Consider the following 24,100-nt stretch of genomic DNA (forward strand, 5'->3'; position numbering starts at 1 on the left):
AGATAATTACAAAATAGTTGGGTTTTGAAAGGACTATTTTCTGTGTGCAACATCTTCTATTTGTTGGCATTTATAATTAAATTATCATTTTTTTTAAATTTTTTTTTCAACGTTTTTTATTTATTTTTGGGACAGAGAGAGACAGAGCATGAACGGGGGAGGGGCAGAGAGAGAGGGAGACACAGAATCGGAAACAGGCTCCAGGCTCCGAGCCATCAGCCCAGAGCCCGACACGGAGCTCGAACTCACGGACCGCGAGATCGTGACCTGGCTGAAGTTGGATGCTTAACCGACTGCGCCACCCAGGCGCCCCTATAATTAAATTATCATTTTATTGGAGTGCCTGGGTGGCTTAGTTGGTTAAGGGTCCGACTTCAGCTCAGGTCATGATCTCACAGTTCGTGAGTTTGAGCCCCTCATCAAGCTCTGTGCTGACAGCTCAGAGCCGGGAGCCTGCTTCAGATTCTGTGTCTCCCTCTCTCTGCCCCTCCCCTGCTCACACCCTGTCTGTCTCTCAAAAACAAATAAACATTAAACAATTTTTAATTATCATTTTATTAATGCAATCCCTATCCAAATACCAACAGCATTTTTCACAGAATGAGAGCAAACAATCTTAAAATGTGTACGGAAACACAAAAGACCCCAAATAGCCAAAGCAATCTTGACAATGAAGAGCAAAGCTGGAGGCATCACAATTCCAGACTTCGAGTTATCGTACAAAGCTATGCTCATCGAAACAGTATGGTGCTGACACAAAAGCAGACACCTAGATCAATGGAACAGAATAGAAAGACCAGAAACAAGCCCCCAGTTATATGGGCAATTAATCTTCGACAAAGCAAGAAAGAATATGCAATGGGAAAAATACAGTGTCTTCAACAAGTGGGGCTGGAAAACTGGACAGCGACATGCAGGAGAATGAACCTGGACCACTTGCTACACCGTATACAAAAATAAACTCAAAATGGGTTAAAGACCTACATGCGAGACCTGAAACCATAAAAATCCTAGAGGACAGCACAGGCAGTAATTTCTCTGACATCAGCCCTGGCAACATTTTTCTAGAAAAGGAAGGGAAGGGAAACAAGGGAGGCAAGGGCAACAAAAGCAAAAATAAACTATCGGCATCTCATCAAAATAAAAGCTTCTACACCATGAAGGAAATGACCAAAAAATAAAAGGCAACCTATGAAATGGGAGCAAATATTTGCAAATGACATATCCAATAATGGGTCAGTATTCAAAATATATATAAAAAAACTGATACAACTCAACACCCCCGAAAACCAAATAATCCAATTAAAAACGGGCAGAAGACAAGAACAGACATTTTCCAAAGAAGACAACCAGATGGCCAACAGACACATGAAAAGATGCTCAACATCACTGATCATCAGGGAAATACAAACCAAAGCCACAGTGAGAGACCACCTCACACCTGTCTTAATGGCTAAAATCTAAAACACAAAAAAACAACGAGCGTTGGTGAGGATGCAAAGAAAAGGGAACCCTCATGCGCTGTTGGTGGGAACGCAAACTGGTGCAGCCACTCTGGAGAACAGCGTGGAGGTTCCTCAAAGCATTAACAATAGAACTACCCTACGGTCCAGTAATCACACTACTGGGTATTTACCCAAAAAATACAAAAACACGACTTCAAAGGGATACATGCACCCGCTATGTTCACAGCAGCATTATTTACAATAGCCAAATTATGGAAGCAGCCCAAGTATCCCTGGAGAGATGAACAGACAAAGAAGCAGTGGTGTATATATATATAATGGAATATTATTTAGCCATAAAAAAGAATGAAATCTTGCCATTTGCAATGACATGGAAAGAGCTAGAGAGTATCACGCAAAGAGAAGCCAGTCAACCAGAGAAAGACAAATAGCATTATCATTTCACTCATATGTGGAATTTAAGAAACAAAACAAATGAGCAAAGGGAAAAGAGAGACAGAAACCAAGAAACAGACTCTTGTCACTGGAATCTACTCCTGAAATCATTATTGCACTATATGCTAACTAACTTGGATGTAAATTAAAATATAAATAAATAAATAAATAAATAAATAAATAAAATTTTTACACGTGATCTTAGCCAAAAGGCCGAGAAGCAATAATAAATAAAATTTTTTAAAAAAAGAGGGGCGCCTGGGTGGCTCAGTCAGTTAAGCATCCGACTTCAGCTCAGGTCGCAATCTCGCGGTCCGTGAGTTCGAGCCCCGCGTCGGGCTCTGGGCTGATGGCTCAGAGCCTGGAGCCTGCTTCCAATTCTGTGTCTCCCTCTCTCTCTGCCCCTCCCCCGTTCATGCTCTGTCTCTCTCTGTCTCAAAAATAAATAAACATTAAAAAAAATTAAAAAAAAAAAAAGAAATAGACTCTTAACGATAGAGAACACACTGATGGTTAACCAGAGGGGAGGCACATGGAGGGGATGGGTGAAATAGGTGATAGGGATTATGAGGACACTTATGGGACGCCTGGGTGGCTCAGTCGGCTGAGCGTCGGACTTTGGTTCAGGTCATGATCTCGCGGTTTGTGAGTTTGAGCCCCACGTCGGGCTCATCATAAGTGTACTCTTTTCTTTTTTAATTTTTAAATGTTTATTTATTTTGAGAGAGAGAGCACAAGTGGGGTAGGGGCAGAGAGGGAGGGAGACACAGAATCCGAAGCAGGTTCCAGGCTCTGAGCTGTCAGCAGAGTCCGTCTCGGGGCTCAAACCTAAGAAATCTGAGATCATGACCTGAGCCAAAGTCAGACGCTTAACTGACTGAGCCACCCAGGTGCCCCAATAAATTATCCTTTTAAATTGTATACCAAGTTGATGAGAATCAGATAAATCTTTGCAACAACATACTTTTTTAATGTTTTATTTATTTTTGAGAGAGAGAGCAGGTGAACAAGGGAGGGGCAGAGAGAGAGGGAGACAGAGGATCTAAAGTGGGCTCTGGGCTGACAGCAGAGAACCCAGTTCAGGGCTGGAACCCACAAACCACGAGATCATGACCCGAGGCAAAGTCAGACGCTTAACGAACTGAGCCACCCAGGTGCCCCAAATCCTTGGGACAATATTAAATCATACCAATCACGTGTTGGATGTGCTTCTCATTACTTAGAATTTGTACGGTATCTTTCTCCTTTGATACATAATGTAAGTTACCTAGTTAGTAATGGTTTCATTTGGTTTTTTGTTTTGTTTATGATATCCTGAACCAAAGAATATAAATTGAAAAAGGTAGTTGCAGTTCAAACACTGCTTAAATACTTTTTCAATTTATAAGAGGGCTACATATTCAAAAGCTCGATCATATTTAAAGGGAAAAATATTGCCCCCACCCCCAAACACATTCAAATACAATGGGCTTCCTTTATGATGCCAGAGTTAGAGAAGCAGGCCACTGTTTAGCCCAGGCTCCTTAGTCTATAATGTGCACCCAACTAGGACTCAGGAATTTAGCAAATAAAAATACTTTCAAGTTACATTTGAATTTTGGACACACCACAAGTCATTTTTTCATATGAGTATGTTTCTAATGTTGCATGAGTCATACTTAAAAATTATTTGTGGTTTGTCTGAAATTTAAATATGACTGGGTGTCCTGTATTTTATCTGGCAACCCTCCACCCAAACCACCTAGGATCTTACCGAAACGCAGAGTCTGACGCAGGAGGCCAGAGAGGGGCCGAGAGTCCGTCTCTCTAATAAGCCGCAGGCGATGCCAAAGCTGCTGGTCTGGGAGGACCACACCACAAGTGGCCCTAAGGACATGGAATTAGCACAGTCTGGTGCAGTGGTACCTGGGACTGGCTCCTTGGGGGCTTGGCCTGGGTGGACCCTTCCCCGCTGGGAGGTTCTGACTCGGCAAGTCTGGGGTGAGGTCCAGCGGTCCATATCCCAGCATGTTCCACAGAGCCTCTCATTCACAGGTAGCGATATGAACCAGGAAGTATTTTAAAGCACAAAGTGCACTTCTGTTAATACAAGGAATTGTTATTATTGTATTGCACTCACCGTGTGCAGATGGCCGCATCTCTCGGCTGTGTCCAGAAAGCATTTCCAGCTTCTGAACTTCCCGGGGGCAGCACGTAAGACTGTGGCCTGTGGTCTTCACCCGCCAGTGTCCCCCTGAGTCCCTGACTCTCGCATGGTCTTTGTTTTGGTTTTTTTAAATGCCTTTTATTTATTTTTGAGACAGAGACAGAGCGTGAGCAGGGGAGGGGCAGAGAGAGAGGGAGACACAGAATCTGAAGCGGGCTCCAGGCTCTGAGCTGTCAGTACAGAGCCCCACGTGGGGCTCGAACTCACGGACCGTGAGATCATGACCTGAGCAAAGTCGGACGTTTAACCGACTGAACCACCCAGGCGCCCCAACTTTTCTTTTTTTTTAATGTTTATTTATATTTGAGAGAGAGTGAGAGAGTGAGTGGGGGAGGGGCAGAGAGAGAGACACACACGCAGAATCCGAAGCATGCTCCAGGCTCTGAGCTGTCAGCACAGAGCCTGACCCGGGGCTTGAACCCATGAACCAAGAGATTATGACCTGAGCCGATGTCAGACGCTCAACCAACTGAGCCACCAGACGCTTGTTCGTGCAATTCAGCCCCCGGGGGCCTGGGAGCCTCTCACGACATCCACAGACCGCAGCATCTCCAGGGGAGGCCTACATCTCTGCCTCGTGTGTGAGGGGGTCCCACACGCAAGCACACCCCGGCACCCCCAGGGACCAAGTGCTTTCCTCACCCACATTCTGTGGGGACACTGAGTCACACGTACCGCGAAGCCTTCTTCCAAGGAAACCTCTGGTGTCACAAGCCTGTCATTCCCGTTTCGTGACACAATGATAGAAGGATGAAAAACCCCAAATGGTATAAACTGTGTCATTCTACTTCGGCGACCGTTGCAAAATGCTTCCCACTCATGTAGGGGCGTGCGGTGAGGGCCCAATTCACCTGCCCCGGCCCTAGAAGCCTCAAGCACGGCGCCCCGGGCTGAGGAAGGCTTCCCTGGCCCTCATCTTATAGTAAATCATACTAACTAAGTGATCAAATGCTACTCTCTGGGATCAATTGGGCTAAATTAAAATATATTATGGAAGATAATTTTTTTTAAATGTGTATTTATTTATTTTGAGAGACAGAGAGAAAGAGAGAGAACGAGCGAGGGAGGGAGGGGCAGAAAGAGAGGGAGAGAGAGAGTCCCAAGCCGGCTCTGCGCTGACAGCGGGGCTCGATCTCACGAAACATGAGAGCATGGCTTGAGCTGAAATCAAGAGTCGGATGCTCAACCGACTGAGCCACCCAGGCTCCCCATGAAAGTTAATTTCACCGATTCTCTGCACTTTGCCGAGGTGGCTAGCCAGAAAAGTGCAAATCCCACGTGAGGCTGGCGTGACATTTCTATTGGGCTGCACGCCCCAAAGAACAGAGCCTAGACCCGGGTGACCCCAGAGGGCCATCCTGACGGCCGCTCCCCTCACCACCAGCATGGGCCACAGAGAGCGCTGAGAACCCAGGATCGGAAAGTGGCACCCTCTCGAAGACTTTCACGGGGTTAGTGTTCCTCTGGGAGGAGGCCAAACCTCTTCACAAATACAATTATTCACCGGCAAGAGGCCAGAACTCAGATCTGTGCCAGGTCCACCGCAGGGAGTCACGTCATCTGTCATCTGTACCTCTGACGAGAACAGCCCTGTGGTCCGCCGGCAGTCAGTGTTGCTGACCAGCGCCCCCTGGAGGAGAACTTTGCCAATGCATCGGCTCTCTAGAAACTCAGGGATGCTTCGGTGGTTCCCACTCAGCCGATCTGTAATTATCAAGAACGCCAGGGGCGCCTGGGTGGCTCAGTCGGTTAAGCGGCCGACTTCAGCCCAGGTCATGATCTTGCGGTCCGTGAGTTCGAGCCCCGTGTCAGGCTCTGGGCTGACCGCTCAGAGCCTGGAGCCTGCTTCGGATTCTGTGTCTCCCTCTCTCTCTGACCCTCCCCCGACCGTTCATGCTCTGTCTCTGTCTCAAAAATTAAAAATTTAAAAAAAAAAAAAAAAGAGGAAACACAAAGTCAAGACAAAACGACAAAACACACACAAATAATTGCTCACACTCTTGGGTGCCTACTATAGGCCAGGCACAGTTCTAGGTGCTTTATAACATATCTAACCTTGGAAAATACCAAAAACAAAACAGGAGACAAAATGTACTGCTGTCCTTAACGTGGCAGAAACAGTTCTAGGTGCTTTATAACATATCTAACCTTGGAAAATACCAAAAAACAGGAGATAAAATGTACTGCTGGCCTTAACGTGGCTGAATCAGAAATGACATTCAGCGTTTTCTGTTCTCTGGTCTCATGCTGGCCACGACACTGGCAGAGAAGCACTACTCCATTCATTTCGCTGACCAAGCTCCGAGGCCCAAGGATTCCCTGTTCTCAGGTGGACACGGGCCCCAGTCTCAGGCCTGTGATGCACAACGCCAGTGACCTTTCTGACATACTGTATGGTGTCCAGAAGCCTGTTTGTGCTTATTTTATACACGAATCTCTTTTTTCTTTTTTTCTTAAGGTTATTTATTTATATTTGGGAGAGAGAGCGGGGGAGGGGCAGAGAGAGAGAAGCCCTGCTTGATTCTTCATAGTGCTACATCGAAAGGCAGAATTCATGGGGTACCCGGTCTCTGGGACCCTCCCCCTGCTGGCCTCCCCCTGCCTCTAACGGTCACCGTCACCGGCCCCCATCACACTTCTCCAGCTCCGCCTGCCCTTCCTTCTTCCTCCTTCAGCCAGGCCATCATGCTTCTGCGCCTTCGCTCTGCAAGTGCCTGTTCCCCTGTCCGACTCCTCCGCCCCCTAGAAAAGTGGCCCCTCACTTCTTCCTGCCACCGCAGCATCATTAACACGGACTCCCTAACGTTGATGAAACGTGCTTAATTACATGTCCATTTCCTCTTGACTGTGACGGCCTGAGGATGGAAACCATCGTTTGTTTGAATCCTGAAAGGCATCACGCCTCGCTCGTTACCTGGCACACGGTAGGAGTGAAGAGTGAATGAATGTGGGACCATCGGTCCACCTGCCTCAGGAGGGAGAGAGAGATAGAAAGGCAGTGACATAGGTCAAGTGCCTACATATGCCGCAACTCTAGTAGGTGTTTATCTTTTTTCTTAATGTTTATTTATTTATTTTGAGGGGAGGCAGAGAGAGGGAGAGAGAGAGAGAGAGAGAGCACGAACAGGGGAGGGCCAGAGAGAAAGGAAGAGACAGAATCCCAAGCAGGCTCTGCACTGTCACTGCAGAGCCCGACATGGGGCTCAATCCCACGACTATGACATCATGACCTGAACCGAAATCAAGTCGGATCCTTAACCCTTAACCGGCTGAGCCACCCAGGCGGCCTGATAGTAGGTGTTTTACCTGATAAAGATAAGATAAAAGACAGCTTAAAAATATAAGAAGCCTGTAGTCGGGCATCTCTGTGGGGCAGGTGTTCATATGCCAATTTTATGAGGATAATGCAGGATGACAAAGCTGGGGTTTAGTAACCTCTTCAAAGCAGGTTAAATGTATGCACTCACCTTCCTCCTTTCACCGGCATTAAACATATCTGTTGAGAAACTCCAAGAAGCGTGGCCTTGGGTGTTGGCATCAGTCTGGCACAGCGTGACCTAGAACAGGGACGAAAAGAACATCTGCAAATACTCCTTCATAAACAAGGTCCACGTCAATGGCCAATCTTGATCCAACTACACCTGAGCCTGTATAGAGCCGGGCGGAGGCAGGGGGCGGGGGTGGGATCCGCTCAGGAACACCTGAATGGCTTATCTAGAGACTGGATAAAACAATGGACTTGAGATCTGGTGATTTTCATGAGCGGATAAGGAAAAAGGTCAATACATATTCAGAAACTGAGATGGGGAAAATGCCCTTTTTTCCCCCTATTATTAAAATCTTGAATTCACCATAGCCTTGTTCTACCCTGAAGGATCCAGTTCTGGACCAGCTAGTCTGCTTGGTGTCCTGTGCTGTCTTTCCGATTAAGTCCCCTTGTGGCCTTACGCTGTCAGAATTATCGTCAGTGTGTCTGTTCACATACCGTCTCCGTCTGTTCAGGCTGCTGTAATAAAGCACTGTAGACGGGGTGGCGTATACACAGCAGAAATCCATTTCTCACAGCTCTGGAAGCTGGAAGTCCAAGGTCAAGTTGCCAGCATGGTTGAGTGGTGGCCCTGTTCCAGGTGGCAGACTTCTCATTGTTGACCTTGTATCCCATACCCGTGTGAAATCTACTTATTATGTAAGTTTGTTTAGGCTGCCATAGCAAATACCACAGACTGAGTGCCTTAAACAACAGATAGGTCTTTTCTCACAGTGCTGGAGGCTAGAGGTCCAAGATCAAGGCGTCGGCAGGTCTGGTTTCTTCTGAGGCTTCTCTTCTTGGCTTGCAGATGGGCATCTTCTCCCCGGGTGCTCGCGGGACCCTCCCTCTGTGTGTGCACACACCTCTGCCCTAATCTCCTCTTCTTATAAGGACGCCCGTCATACTGGGTTAGGGCCCATTCATGTGAGATCATTTTACCTTAACCACCTCACCAAAGGCCCTGTTTCCAACACTCATTTCTGAGTTAGTACGGGTTAGGACTTCAACATATACATTTTGGGACAACTTAATTATGCTCAGAACACTTATCAAGCCCCACAGTTCATCTCTAGATTATTTTGGGTTGTCTACATGTAGAATCATGTTATTGGTGAATAATATATATATATATTGTGTGTGTGTGTGTGTGTGTGTGTGTGTGTGTGTATTCTACAAGAAGAGACAGAGACTAACCAAACAGAATAAGGCAACAGAATAAGACATTAAAAAACAAGCAAACAAACAAACAGAAACCTCACAACATGTGAACAAATGATTCCTGATGAAAACAACATTGTAGAGGGGCCTCTGGGTGGCTTAGTCCGTTAAGTGTCCGACTTCAGCTCAGGTCATGATCTCACGGTCCATGGGTTCGAGCCCCACAACCATCTCTGTGCTGTAACAGCTCAGAGCCTGGAGCCTGCTTCGGATTCTGTCTCCCTCTCTCTCCACCCCTCTCCTGCTCACGCTCTTTCTCTCTCAAAAATAAATAAAAATTTTAAAAAGAAAATGGCATTGTAGAGCGGAAATGTAAGAATGATCTTTTCAATAAGCGGTGTTGAGTCTTTGTGTAGATTCAGTGCAATGGATATTCTGCAGGAATGAATATGAGCGAAGTTCTACACCCAGCATGGACGGATCTCACCTGCATGATGTTGAGCAGAGAGAAGCAGACATACATACTCACTTATGATCACATAAAGTTCCAAACCCTGGAGAAACCAATCTTTGGGATTAGGAATGAGAAAAGTAGTCGGCTTTCGGGAACTGGGAAGTGGATTTCTGGGGTTCTAGTAATATTCTTATTATTTTTTTAAAAATTTCTTAATGTTTATTTATTTTTGAGAGAGACAGAGACAGAGTGCGAGAGGGGGAAGGGTAGACACAGAATCTGAAGCTGACTCCAGGCTCTGAGCTGTCAGCACAGAGCCCAACGCAGGGCTTGAACCTATGAACCGTGAGATCATGACCTGAGCCGAAGTCGGACGCTTATCCGACTGAGCCACCCAGGCGCCCCAAGCAATAGTCTTATTCTTGACCTAGGTAGTAGTTATGTGGCACTTTGGAATCATTTATTAACCTATAACCCTTGTTTTTTTGTACATGTTGATGAATGCATGATATACTTCAATTTAAAAAAGTCTGAAAGTGTTTGCCTTCCTTCTATATTGCTGTGTAAGAAATTCTCACAAACTTACTGGGTTAACACAACTTCCAGTGATTATGGATCACGATTACCCTAGGTCAGAAGTCCAGCCTGGCTCGGACGGTTTCCAGAGCTGGGCACGCTTCAGAGTGCCCAGGGTCATTTGCACAGGGGAAAGCTCACTTTAATCCATTTCTGATTCGGCTTGGGATTTGCATTTCGGCCTTCAACTTCCACTTGCTTTTAATCCATTTCAAAACCATTCAGAGCTGTGAAGAATGCCCGGATGCAATCAAATCCAAAATCCACTTAAGAAGCGCTTTGAAATGAGATTCTCCAGGTCTTGTGACCCCCCACCGCTCTGCTGGAGCCATGACTCGGTCGGTGTTCCCTCTCCATCAGCATTTTTTTGGGGGGGGGGAACTAAAATGGCACTTGGCGTAGATTTCTGGGCTTGTCTTATGATGGAAGGAGCCGGTGATTAGGCAGCCGGAGATCTCTGTCTCCCCCACTGCGCTCAGCACACAGTAGCCGGTCAGTCAATATTTGTTGAATTTGATTGGCAGGAGAACAGTTTTGGTGGGAAAGCATTCTAAACCGTAGACATGGCTAAAAGCCTAAATCAGACTTCCGGTAAGCGCATCGAGATTATCTTGTCTTATATACAGTCAGCTGTCCCGAATAAGTTGCCCAGAATCAGCAGAGTGTGGAGAACTTGGGATTTCCTTTTCTTCCCTTCACTGTCTGGGGGAGGGGCATGCTTTGTTGGACTTCCCGGCTCGAGATGGGGCAAGCAAGTTGTCCTCCTGTGTTGCCTCTCAAAGACCTTGCCCTCGCCCCACCCCACCCCCTCCCGAAGCGACGGCTGAGACGTATTTCTGTCCCCCCGGGGATGGGGCAGGCGGAGTGAAACTAGCCGGAGGGAAGGCAGCCCAAGGTCACGCTGCACAAGTGGCCGGGGAAGCTGCGGTGCTGGGCTGACCATGTCTCTGGACCTCCTCGTCTGGGGCACAAGGCACTGGGGGATGGGTTGGTGAAAGACCTGAAAATAAGCAGCTCACAATACAGTGTGGCTAAGACGAGGTCAACTCCAGCAGCGGGCGCCGGGTCGGGGCTCCGGCCTAACCGGAAGCCAGGGAAGGGAGGACTGTCCTCAGGAAAGGGCTTCCCGGAGCAAATGGCAAGAAAGAGGTCAGTTCAAGTTCGTTCTAAGAACTATCTGGCAGCTCGTAGAGAAAGAAACACAACATCCAATAAAACCTGGAGAGGATGTGAATGCAAACCACGAGATACTATTTTCGGACACAGAATTGGTACAAATTAAGGTGCTTTCTGCAGCCAGCTGGCGAGGACAGAGGGGAAGGGAGCCTAGGCGGGCGGGGGAGAGGAGACTGGTGCAACCTTCCTGGAAGATGATTTGAAGTGCCCACCCTTTAGGCCGGCAATTCCAGGGCCAGGCATTTCCTGGCTGGAAAACTTTCTCCCTATCAGCTTTCGTATCATCCGTGTGTCCCCTGGAGGGGCACCTTTCATTTTCCTTCAAGAACTTTTCCTTTTTCCCGTCGCAGTCACAGCTTGGCTAACTGTTGGGCAAAGGAGGCTTAGCTCTCAGCCTATGTCGGCTTTGGACGCGCCTTCTTCGCTAAGCTTTTGATTTGAAGGGAAAGACACGGGACTCTTCCCTTCCCTTGAACACTCAGAGGCCACGGTAGGGTTATTCACTGGCCTGAAGTCAATATTGTGTCTCAGGGAACAGGGAGGCCCGAGGAGAGGGAGAAAGACGGATGGGGGGTGGGGGGAACCACTGGCCAAAGCAATGTTGCCGAAAACCTTCAATTTGTTTAAAAAAAAAAAAAAAAAAAGGTAGTGTCTGCAAAGCGCCCTGAAGCGAAGCGTGAAAACAGGAGGTGTTGCCTGTCTGTACTTTCTTGGCTTCCTGGCAGTTCCTGGGGTTGGGTGATTAGCATTCTCCTCATCGCTGCCCTCCCCCCACATCCAGCTCCCAGAGCTTCAAGCTGAGACCCCCGTCCGCAGGGAAACTCAGCGTGTCGCCCGAAGCATTTAACAAGTCAAAAGGCCACACGTCGAGCTGAAGCTCGGAGAGAACTGAATAGCCCCTCAGGTGACTGGGCTGCACCCAACCTTTGCTCCGGTGGGGCCCTCCCACCCTGTAAAAAAAAAAATATGTCAAATCTAATTCCCCCAAGATGCAGGTTTGGAGCAAACCAGGGCGCCTCTCAGCACCTGGGCCATGGCCTGCGCGCACGGGGGACACCGATGCTGAAATGGCCCCGATGCTGCCCACTCCTGCCGAAGTGTGAACTCAGTGGACAGAGAAGGGTGAAAACAGAAGCACAGAAAAGCCTCCCACCTGTGTGCTCGCAACGTTAGGCAAACGGCAGGCGTGTCCTTTGGAAACGAGAATTAAAGGGTAGTTGGAAACTACCCATGACTTTGTATGTATTTAGTAACGAACGACATCATCCGGGGCACAGAGATGTTAGGTGGGGACTCCGGCTCTGGGACGCGCCTCTCCGGCCGCAGGGTCTGGGGCTCTGAGGAGCCACCAAATTACGGCTGGGGGGGTAGGGGGTTAATTGCAGTGTCATGGGGAACCCGGAGGAGACTCCACCCCCGACTTGAACCGCCTGGAATTTACGCTTCCCCGCAGGAGGTTGGGAGCCCCCAGGGACCCCTGGCGACCCTGAACTTCCCCTTTTGAGAGTTTCCCCGCCTTTCTCCTCCCGCTGGCGGAGACACGCCCAACCGGGCCGCCTAAGTACACCCAAGGCCAAGCACTGGGCTCAACGCACCTTTTCGGGGGGAAAACAAAGATGAAAGCAAGTTTCAGGTAAAACCTAACAAATGTCAAGCTCCTTGAGGGACCCATCCGAGGTGTTGAGGGTTGCCTGATTAAAGCAGTCCCTTTCCACCGCTCCTCCAATCTGGAATCCCCAACTGGACAGAATCATTGATTTGTTTTTTGTTTTTTTTTTTAAGAGTAAATCTGTTGTTTTTAAATGGCAACTAATTATAGAGACCTAAGGGCTAGTTAACCAGCTTTATAAGACCCCAACTTTTCTCTCTTTGTCCCAGGGCTTCACCGCCTCCTACCTCAGCCCCCGGGAGGTTTCCATGGTAATGGGCTTGGGTCTCCGCCTCCGAACCCACCTGAGGGCCCTCCCTGGCGCCCTGCGTGGTTGTTGAGGAAGGAGAGCCCCCAGCAAGGCTGATCCCCGGCTTAGGTCAAAGCATTCCTCAGGACCGAGCTCGGCGATGAGCCCCCAGTCTCCCCGGACATCCTGGTTCCTGCTTCTCCCAAGAACTTCTGGGCAAAGTGTAATTCTCATCTGGGATACCCTTCTTTCTAGATTCCCATTTTCGCTTCAGGAAATCCATGTTTTCCTTTAGGTGTTCTAGCAACGGCTGTGAGTTAAAGCCATGCTGACATCGTCCCCCCTAGCGTGTTAGGAGCTATGGACCGCAGAAGCATGGAGCGCCTCTCTTGCAGGTATGAACCCATCTTGAATGTGAACTTTTGACCACTAGAGCTTACCAGCTTCAGGGATAATGGTCTGCGCCTCTCTGTCATTTGACTTCATCCCGCGCGAACCTTAAAAGGGCTGCCAGCGGCGATGCTGTTTTTCCCGAGAGACCTGGAACTTCGCACTTAAGAGTTCCATCCAGCGTTGCCTGTTGGCTTTGAACTTTTTCAATGGGGGTAATGGCGCCATCTATGAAATGACTAGGGCTTTCCTCTCTTGTGTAAGAAAAGCTCGGCGTCACAACCAAATGAAAAATCTGCTTCTAAAAAGTTGAAAGGCACAGACAGATTCGATACTTGCAAAACCCTGAAGAACGATGGGGGTGGGGAAGGGATTGTCCGAACCTTAAAGTCTTCTAAGTGACTGGTTTAAATGAAATAGTTTGTGAGATGTGATTCATCAATTGGGCAGAATGTTATGGCGTCATTTGTGAAATCGAAGCCAAGAGATTTTCGCCTACTTGAAATTATGTGGACATGAGGACAGAGCCTATGAAGTCATAATACATATTGGAAAGAACTGGCTTTTAGGCGGCTTTTATTCTCATCATTCTTTCTGCTGTTTGATGAATTAGCCATTTAAAAAGAAAGGAGAGAAAAACAAAGGTGGAGTTCTACATTTTCTCCCTAGTGGTCTGTGGTCTTGTCCTCGTGTTGAGAAAGCCCAGGTGTTAACTCGAAGAGCTTGATTTGCTTTGTTTTGCTAACGGATGTTTGATTTCCTCCTCCCAGTGTGATTTTGATCGTGGCCATTTCCAAAGCGTTTGAACCGGAATTAGCCGCCGCAGCCGGTGAGGGACTTTTATTTTGATCGGTAGCAATTCTCACGTGGCCTGAAATACTGACCCCACCAAGCTAATTTTGTCCTTCAGGGTTGGGCCACCCCCGTGAACTTGCACGTCCCCCTCAGGGAGACCCCGCCTGGAGAGATAACGGCCTTCGGTCCCTGGAGGAGACTGCAATTCGCCATCGATCTTTGCAGTTGGTGCCGTCCCTAGGAATCCAGGACAGTAAGACCTACCTGCCTTAGATCTGCAGCGCGCTCTCCCCGTCCTGGTCCCCCGGGCTTCCTGTCTTTCTGATGCTCTTTCTCCTGAGTGGCCACCTGATGCTGGAGCCAGGTGGATGGTTGGACTGAACTTGGCTCTGGAGGCCAGACCAACAGTGTGCATTTCACCTCCCTGGGACGCGGTTTCCCCCTTGCTTCTCTGGGAACCACCCCTGGCCTGAGCATGAAAAAAAGCAGAGGCGCGATAGCAAAGCAACATCAAAAAAGCAGAGTCCTGGGGCGCCCGGGTGGCTCAGTCGGTTAAGCCTCTGACTTCAGCTCAGGTCATGATCTCACGGTTTGTGGGTTCGAGCCCCGCGTCGGGCTCTGTGCGGACAGCTCAGCGCCTGGAGCCTGCTTCCGGCTCTGTGTCTCCCTCTCTCTCTGCCCCTCCCCCACTTGTGCTCTGTCTCTCTGAAAAATAAATTTAAAAAAAAGAAAACAGCGGAGCCCTATTTTGTAAGCTTCACAATATTTAGACCTCTCCAAGCACTGGGAAGACCAAGCCTTCAGCACTGTATTAACCTTTGCTTTTCCAGGACCTCAGCTTTTCAGTTCCCCCACCCTCCCAGCTGCCTCTTCTTCCATTTCAGGTAAGGAGCTGAACAGAACCTGCTGTCTGAACGGGGGAACCTGCATGCTGGGGTCCTTCTGTGCCTGCCCCCCCTCCTTCTATGGCCGGAACTGTGAGCACGATTCACGCAAAGAGTAAGCAAGCCATTAAGGCAGGGGCTGGGGGGGGTGGATGGAGGGGGAAAGAGGTGAGGGTGAAAACCCATAGGCGTCACCTTATCTGTTCCTTTTCAGGAACTGTGAGTCTGTACCCCATGGCGCCTGGCTGCCCAGGCGATGTTCCATGTGTAAGTGCTGGCACGGCCGGCTTCACTGCTTTCCTCAGACATTTCTACCCGGGTGTGGTAAGCGGATAGCCCCCTCTTTCGTGCTTTCAAGTTAGGTGCCTGTGACCACTGGGTTAACGGGGTCTCTCCTCTTAGCTCATGGCTTGCCAGACCCTGGCAGCCAGATTGTGCTTGTGAAAGCACCGAGGACCCCAGGTGGGGTGGGCACGTGCGCATCCTTTCTATTTATTTTATATTCACTGCCTCAGAAATGTCGCCTTCGAGGTGGAGACAGTTATTTCAAGCCTGTTTGACATTTTATCGTATGTGGACTTCTGCGAAAAGTAAACAAGCAAACGCTTGGCCTCTTAAACACCAAGAGATGCTCTCCATTTGGGCAGGGAGATCCAGGCAAGCCCCAAGCAGACAATTCAGTGCCCACCCAACTCCACCTCACGCCCTTGAATTCCACCAGATGCTTGACCTCCCTCTCGCTCCTTGAGAAGCTCATGGATCCTCCAAGGCCCCCGCGTGGATCCCCGGGTGAATGGTCTCAACCTTGTCACCTTGCTGATTTGTATTGATTTGAGGAAAACAATAACAAGAAGGGCAGGGACCCGGGGAAGAACAAGAGTCGAGAGGGTCTCTCCTCACCCTGACCTGAGCCAGATTTCTAGGCGCACCCAAGTTCAGAGGCCTCCCATATTCTGACCGTGTAGATGTTAGAAACTGCAAATGGTCAAGTCCAGAAATGAAATGAAGGCAAATGCTTCACTTGAGTACAAGATGGGACCCCTGAGCCAGGCGGGGATTGTGGCTTTTCCATTTACATCCTGGCTGTCAGGCCCAGGATAGGTGTTTGGTAAGCATGGATAGGTGGAGACCATATTTTCTTCCTGGAACTCGGGACCCAAAACGTGCTGTCTCCTTAGCATCAGCGCCTAACCAAGTTCGGCTGCATCCCTGCCATTGTCACCGGCTGGGGTGCTTTTCCAGGTGTGAGGGCATGTGTCCAGGGAAAACCAAGTTAACGGGAGACCCATGTCAACCTGTGTTGAAAGATGGTTTTTCAGGGGAGTCTGAATTCCACGTAATCGGTACTGTTTGGTCCCACGAGCACCCTGTACTCACCGAATGTGGGGTCCCAACTGATTTTTGGCGGGTGTAGATGTGCCATGTGCCATGTGGAGGGATTTCCTTTAATGACCAAGTGTCCTTACCTTTCAGATGGCCACGTGATGGATGAGCACTTCCTGGTTTCCAGGACTCCAGAATCAGCACCGTCTTCGGGCATCACTTTCTCTCTAGCTGGCATCTGCCTTGCTATACAAAGTTACCGTTAACAGACACCGGCATATGGGGTATTTCCATGCAAACCCCATAACCTGTAAAGGCCGTCACCTTAATGTCCTAACTGGAAGATGATCATTTGTTAGTTGCCTTGAAACAGCGGATGGATTTTCATCACGGTCTGTAACACTTTCTTAAAGTCCCAACTACTTTCCTCTGCCTTCTCCTCCAAAAAACTTTTGTAAAAAAAAAAAAAAAAAAAGTCAGCCATATCTACACTGTGACCAAGTTCTGTTTCTTGATACATGTTTCTTTACCAAGGGCTTCCTGTTTCCTTTAAACAATTGAATTCTATCTTCAGATTACTAAAAGCTACTCCTAATGTGGAACTGGGGCTAAACTGAGGAGTAGAGTTGACCAAAATCAACCAAGATCTCACCTTTAGGGGCTCCTGGGTGGTTCAGTCAGTTAAGCGTCTGACTTTGGCTCAGGTCATGATCTCACAATTCATGGGCTCAAGCCCCGCATCGGGCTCTGTCCTGACATCTCAGAGCCTGGAGCCTGCTTCCGATTCTGTGTCTCCTTCTCTCTCTGCCCCTCCCCTGCTTGCGCTCTGTCTCTCTCTCAAAAGTAGATAAACATTAGAAGAAGAAGAAGAAATTATGTTTTCTCCATACCTTGCAAGTATTTTAACTGTTGTAAAAAGAAAATGTCCACAATACATGTATTTCGTTGTAAACCAGGTGGTAAAACTTTGTGTTGTAAAATCCATTTTTAAAATAGATTGTGTGTGTGAGTATGCCCAGTAAAAATGGGAAATCTATGGACCAGAAGGTGACGTGTGCTTATTTCTAGGCAGTGCTGACAGGTTCTTTGTGGTGGTGGGTTTTTTCCCCTCTCACCTTTGTGTTTTCCACAGCAAGGGTGTGTGCCGTCTGTTTTCGTGGGGGGGGGGGGGGCCAAGACTAACTACATCACACTCAAGGGCTCAGACCCAGTGTTGTCTCTGGCTTTGGTGTGTGTGCTGTGTTGTGAAGGACAGCATTTGCTTCCACTATTCAGGTACCACTTGGTCCCCAACTCCTTCTCCACCTTAGTGCCCTTGCAGATACAAAATCCTAAAGGGGTGGGATTTTTTTTTTTTTTTGCAGTGTCCAATGGCTAGAAGATGATGTGGGGTCAGCAGGAAGCAGTGAGGGGCACCCCAGAGACCTCAGCATGGGGGTGGGCTGCCCGGTGTGGAAGGGTATTCTAGCCCCGCACTGGCTAAGGGACCCAGTGTCCCAGTCTGTGCACCTGGGCTAGTCCCTACACCAGTGTTAGAATTAAGTAAGCTAAAGCAGAGCACTAGTACAGAAATTCTCAACAAACGTCACAATTCTTCGCTTTGTGCCTGTTTGTTTACTAGAGCGTTTTTGCCCAGAAATGGAAATTAAAAAAAAAAAAAAAAGGCAACTTCAGAATATTGAAAAAGCCTTCCCATTTGCATGCAAATAACCTGTAACCACACGCCCGGTGAGGCTGGGACAGTGTTTTCCAAACTTGGGTATCCCATGCCACCTCGATTTGAGCCACATCATCTGTTTATAATTTTTTTATGATTTTTGATAATTTTTTTATACATATATTTTTTAAATATACATAATATAAAAGTTAGCATCTCAACCGTTATTAACTACAAAGTTCAGTGGTACTTTTCAGTACTTTCACATTGCTAGGCAACCGTTCCCACTGATGGGGTTTGGGGTGATGGTGGGGTCCGGAGCCGATGGCCGAAAAGAATTTTTGAAGACGTCTTTGGTGCAAAAAGGTGGTTTTATTAAAGCACGGGGACAGGACCCGTGGGCAGGAAGAGCTGCATTGGGGTTGTGAGGGAGAAATGATCATATACCCTAAGTTGGGAGGGGGGTTAGGGGTAGAGTCAGTCTCTAAGGTATTTGGGAAGCAAGGTTTCCAGAACCTTGAGGCTAGGTGTTGTTAGGAATATGCCATTTATTACCATTTAGTAAAACCTCAGTCATGAGACCCTTCAGATGTATATCAGGAACCATATGTTTGGGGTATGATTGCCAGCATATGTCTTGGGGGAGTTGAGATAAAGGAAGTTTCCAAAGAAATTTTTATATGTTAAAGTAGACTTACAAGATCTTGGCGGCTGGGGGGGGGGGGGCGGTCAGGATAACGTGAAGCCAAGATTCCCTTTTGCCCCTAGCAAAGTGTCACCATCGAGGCAGGTGAGCTCCTAGAGGGAGGTCACTTTCATTGGGAGGGAATTTCATTTTTCGTTTGCCTTAGTTTCCCACATCACCATGGCAAGCCCTTAAACCCCTTTCCTTTGTTCTTGGGTAGCCAGGAGTGTCCGAGGAAAATCACACACATTCCCCCTGGAGGGAATTGTGAGGTCCTAAATGATTTACACAAGTCTTGAAATTCAAAAGCAGTAATAATGAATCATAACATTCACCTGTACGCCATCTAAAATCATGAACCAGATGTACATTTTTGGGGAATGGTGCCCCAGGGGATACAAATGACTAGATTCTACCTTCAAAAAGCTTATAGGGTTTTCAAAGCAAAGTGCCCACGTGATGAGGGCAGTTCCAGACCAGGCGCCCAGACTCTGGGGGAATCAGTGTCATTCATGGTCCTGAGGAGGGAATCCAGGCTTTTGTGGCCATCAGCCCCTTGTGCTGTTGATTCCACTTCCTCCAGGATTCGGATTGGTCCTGGGAGAACTTTAAGAAAAGGATTAGCGGACCAGACTGCTATCTCCAAGCTCGGGTGCACAGCTGGCTAAGGCAGCCCTCTGCTTCCTCCATGTGCTTGCCCTGGGCCAGCACAGCTGCTGCTTTATGTGGCTCACCTGGTGGAGGGGCTTGGCCCTCGTCCCTGAAGTCTGTGTCCCTGACCTCCATGCCCTTCTCACCTGTGGCTGCAGTATTTGCCACTGACCATCTGGTTGGGCAAGGAAGACCAAGATATGCCCCCGTGAGTCACCTGGGCTTTGGATCCCCCACAGCAACCAATTGTTAGGTGTTCTGTCCTGGGGAGGAAGCATCTCCTTGTTCTAGGTGGTTCCCTTTGAAAACAATTCCCAGCAAGACACAGCTATGAGCCGGCACTCCTTTCTCATTCATCCCCCAGGGAATCCTGCCTCCCCACTCCCCACCGCCTTCTCCAGAAGCACCCACTCAACACTGAGTGGGTCTAGCTGCTTCAGTAACTGTAAATAATTGACGCTTCCCTACTTAATTTTTAAAAGTATTTATTTATTTTTTGAGAGAGAGAGAGACAGACAGAGTGTGAGCAGAGGAAGCGCAGAGACAAAGACACAGAATCTGAAGCAGGCTCCAGCCTCTATGCTGTCAGCACGGAGCCCGACGCGGGGCTCAAACCCACGAACCATGAGATCATGACTTGAGCCGAAGTCGGACGCTTAACCGACGGAGCCACCCAGGTGCCCCAACTCTCCCCTATTTATAACTCCAGTGGTCCATAATTATTTATCTTTCTGACTCATTGTTTTATGGAACCAGGTACATATCATTTCACCTCAGGACTTCGCTGGGGATGTTCAGCAAACAATCATTCAACAATAGATGGTTAATTTCCTTACCCTTTTTCACAGCTTAGACATTCATCGGGGAGCATGAGCTACTCCCAATTATTAGCCAGTATCCTCCTCTAGGGATCCCTCTCTCCCCGCAACAAAGTCCTAAAACAACCAAAAACAAAACAAGAAAAAAGGGGGACAGGAAATTCAGGGAGTCTGATCACTCCACACTTTTCCTGCAAGAAGAACCCCCCATCCTGAATGCCCCCACGGCAAGGGTGCCTGTTCTCCTTCCTCTCCTCACTAAGCTATAAAAGGGACAGCAGGAACACAGCCTCTCGGGGCCAGAGGTGGGGGGAAGGGGGGGGCCTCCAGCTGTCTTCAAACAGTTAGAACGAAAGTACATGAGACCTCATGTGGGCTTGGAGGTGCTTGTTTGTTTGTTTGTTTGTTTATTTTGAGAGACAGAGAGTGTAAGTCGGGGAGGGGCAGAGACAGAATGGGACAGAGGATCCAAAGCAGGCTCTGGTCTCAAACTCAGAAACTGGGAGATCATGACCTGAGCCGGGGTCAGACGCTTAAGGGACTGAGCCACCCAGGTGTTGCTTTTTTTTTTTTTTTTTTTTTAAGGCTTCGCTTAAAAAAATTTCCAAAACTAACAGAATCCTTTGGCCCTACGTTGTTGTCTGCACCCGCACTGGAAGAGTATTCAGCTGTACCGATTTTGTAAACTGGACACATGATTCCTTTGATTTAAAAAAACAAAAAACAAAAAAAGCATGAAAGAACACTAACCCTGTTTATCAAAGAAGCCAACAGGAGAGAAAGGGAAGGCCCTGGGGAGGGCAATGCTAGAGCCAAGGACCCTGCAGAGCAGTTCAAGGACAAGGCTAGGCATGGCCACCAACTCTTTGCTAAGGAAAGGGCCACGGGCAGGGCCAAGGGCAGCCCTGATGAGCATCCAAGACCGGGTGGAGGAAGGAGAAACCCTGAGAAGACTGCAAGGTGGAGGAAGCTTCCAGAAGGGTGCCAGCCATACTAAGCGTGACAGAGAAGTCAGGAGGGAATGGATTTGAACCCCGATTTAATCAGGAGAGGCAGCCCATGGTGCACAATAGGAAAGCGTCCCGGCCCCCCCCCCCCCCCCCCCCCCCCCCCCCCCCGGACATCCCAGGACTGACAGCCTCATGGGCTGGCCAAGGAGCCCAGCAAGAATAAATTCTACATTCTAAAAGCTGGCATGGATTTTGATAAGCCTTCGGAAGTGGTCATGAACTTTAAAAATGTAACGCCATCCCCCCCCGCCCCACCCCGTTCTCTCCCCTTCCCAGCAGAGGGGCTGGCCCTGTGTAATCCCAGCATCTTGCATCTGGGAGGTGAGACACGATCTGGAGCTCCCCAACCCCCTCCCAATTTTCCTCTCTCTCCCACCCCCACCCCCACCCCCACAGGACCGACCACATATGAGCCGAACCCCTGCCACGACAGGCCTCTCAGACATTCCAGAACGCTCCATCACGCTGATTTGTTTTCACATCTACTGCCCACCCCCCCCCCACTGGTCCCTGAGCACCCTCAGCACCTGCGTGCCAACCGCTGGGGAACTAGAGCTGCTGCGGACCGAGTAAGGAAGGACAGAGAAGAAAAGGGAGGGACAGAGGGAGGAAGAGAAGAGGGAATGGAAGGCAGGCAGGGAGGCCTTCCTCATTCTCTTCTTTCTCATTAGCAGGTATTCTGTATAAGACCATTAGCACCTGACACCACCTCCTCCATCCCGCCATGGAGGGAAGATGATAAGAAGGGAAGAACAAGGCAGAGTGCCATTTGGCCAAGGGCGTCCTCAGCATGGCCTGGCACTTCTTCCAGTTCCGGTCGCCTCCCGGAGTCTCTGAGCTTCCTAGCAGACTTGGCCAGCTTCATCCGCCAGGTCAACCCCCATCTGAAAAAAGAAAAAACTACATGGAGAAGTGGACGCAGAAGAGGGAGCTCACATTCTTCTCTTAAGTGATACAGCACCTCTACGCGATGCGGTTTTTCTGCTGAGTGCATGATGTAAATGAACTGTGCACGGATCGCCCTCTGCTCCTCACAGGAACCCTCTCCATAGCGGAGACCAACACTAGCAATTGAAAGTGAGAAATTACCTAATCCCAACATTCAGGTTTCTTGTTTAGTTGGAGAGAAAGAAAGAAAGAAAGAAAGAAAGAAAGAAAGAAAAGAAGGAAAGAAAGAAAGAAGAGAAAGAAGGAAGAAAGAAAGAAAAAGAAAGAAGGAAAGAAAGAAAGAAAGAAGATAAAGAAGGAAGGAAAGAAAGAAACAAAGAAAAGAAAGAAAGAAAGAAAGAAAAGAAAGAAGGGAAGAAAGAAAGAAGAGAAAGAAAAAGAAAGAAGGAAAGAAAGAGAGAAAGAAAATAAAGAAGGAAGGAAAGAAAGAAACAAAGAAACAAAGAAAAAAGAAAGAAAGAAAGAGAAGAAAGAGAGAAAGAAAAGAAAGAAGGAAAGAAAGAAAGGAAAGAAAGAAAGAAAAAAGAAAAGAAAGAAGGAAGGAAAGAAAAAGAAAGAAACAAAGAAAGAAAAGAAAGAAGGAAAGAAAGAAAGAAAGAAAATAAAGAAGGAAAGAAAGAAAGAAAGAAAAGGAAAGAAAGAAAGAAAGAAAGAAAGGAAAGAAAGAAAAAAGAAAAGAAAGAAGGAAGGAAAGAAAAAGAAAGAAACAAAGGAAAGAAAGAAAGAAAGAAAAGGAAAGAAAGAAAGAAAGAAAGAAAGGAAAGAAAGAAAAAAGAAAAGAAAGAAGGAAGGAAAGAAAAAGAAAGAAACAAAGGAAAGAAAGAAAGAAAGAAAAGGAAAGAAAGAAAGAAAGAAAGAAAGGAAAGAAAGAAAGAAGAGAAAGAAGGAAGAAAGAAAGAAAAAGAAAGAAGGAAAGAAAGAAAGAAGATAAGGAAGGAAAGAAAGAAACAAAGAAAAGAAAGAAAGAAAGAAAAGAAAGAAGGGAAGAAAGAAAGAGAAAGAAAAAGAAAGAAGGAAAGAAAGAAAGAAAGAAAGAAAATAAAGAAGGAAGGAAAGAAAGAAACAAAGAAACAAAGAAAAAAGAAAGAAAGAAAGGAAGGAAGGAAGGAAAGAAAGAAAAAAGAAAAGAAAGAAGGAAGGAAAGAAAAAGAAAGAAACAAAGGAAAGAAAGAAAGAAAGAAAGAAAGAAAAGAAGGAAGGAAGGAAAAGAAGGAAAGAAAAAAAGGAGGGAGGAAGGAAGGAAGGGAGGGAGAAAAGGACTACAAACTAGATAAATCGGCATGTCAGTCAGAAAATTTGACAATCATTAATACAGGATTTTTATCTTCAAAAAAGTCAAATTGACTTCTTGGATTTACCAGTCTAGCCCGTCAAAATAAAACTGGTGCCATGAAAAGAAACCCAAATCTCATTTGGTTTCGTGAAACGCAAGACTGGCTTCTCCCTAGTACTTGGAGGTGTTTGGGTAAAAGGTATTTCCCTCTCCGAATGGGGCCCAGGGACCACAGGTTGTACAGAGACATCTACCCCACAGGACACAAGATGGCCTCAGTTAGGTCCCTTCCACAAGAACCTTCCCTTCTCTCCCCAAAGTTGCTGACAGTGAACGCCACCTAGCCCATCTCAGTCTGCCCAGGTGCAATCTCCCCAAGGGCTTCGATCGCCCAAAGTCTAGGACATCTCTCTCTCTGGGCAGGGGAAGGAGGAGGGAGGTCCACAAAGCGGAATAATGACCAATAGATCTGCAACTCCGTGAGCTCCTAAAAGCCCCATCAGGAAGCATCCCACAGATGAGAAGAGCAGCTCTGCTGTGCCCTCCTCCTTCCTGCCTGACCCCCGCCCTTCCCTCCAGCCCAGGAAATGTGGGGAAGCTCATCCTCTTCTGGGCCAAAGTCACCCTGAGCAGCTCTTGGGAGCTAGTTCTGAATCGAACTGTGCGTTACATGGCTTCTTAGGAGGGGAACTATTGCTGCCTCGTGTGCCCTCTGCAGAGCCCAGAACCACACCTACTGGGCAGATTTGGACCTGATTTGACCCTCCT

The 24,100-nt window shown here is 47.9% G+C and overlaps 1 protein-coding gene across 1 annotated transcript; it reads left to right on the forward strand.

The window, feature by feature from the left end:
* Positions 1-12,580: 12,580 nt before the first annotated feature.
* Positions 12,581-16,701, forward strand: TDGF1 (teratocarcinoma-derived growth factor 1). The gene is made up of 7 exons (XM_007088681.2): positions 12,581-12,633; positions 13,194-13,293; positions 14,059-14,117; positions 14,199-14,336; positions 14,968-15,082; positions 15,182-15,291; positions 16,441-16,701. The coding sequence occupies exons 2-7, from the start codon at positions 13,259-13,261 to the stop codon at positions 16,554-16,556; spliced, it is 573 nt and encodes a 190-aa protein (XP_007088743.1). The 5' UTR covers positions 12,581-12,633; positions 13,194-13,258; the 3' UTR covers positions 16,557-16,701.
* Positions 16,702-24,100: the final 7,399 nt, after the last annotated feature.

The sequence above is a fragment of the Panthera tigris genome, chromosome A2, assembly GCF_018350195.1.
Source record: "Panthera tigris isolate Pti1 chromosome A2, P.tigris_Pti1_mat1.1, whole genome shotgun sequence".
Classification (NCBI taxonomy): Eukaryota; Metazoa; Chordata; class Mammalia; order Carnivora; family Felidae; genus Panthera; species Panthera tigris.

Excerpts from the sequence above, each read along its gene's own strand:
- TDGF1 (XM_007088681.2), top strand. The coding sequence starts at position 13,259 with ATGGACCGCAGAAGCATGGAGCGCCTCTCTTGCAG. Across the intron at positions 14,118-14,198 it reads GGAATTAGCCGCCGCAGCCG|GGTTGGGCCACCCCCGTGAA; the intron begins GTGAGGGACTTT and ends TTTGTCCTTCAG. Across the intron at positions 15,292-16,440 it reads GACATTTCTACCCGGGTGTG|ATGGCCACGTGATGGATGAG; the intron begins GTAAGCGGATAG and ends CTTACCTTTCAG.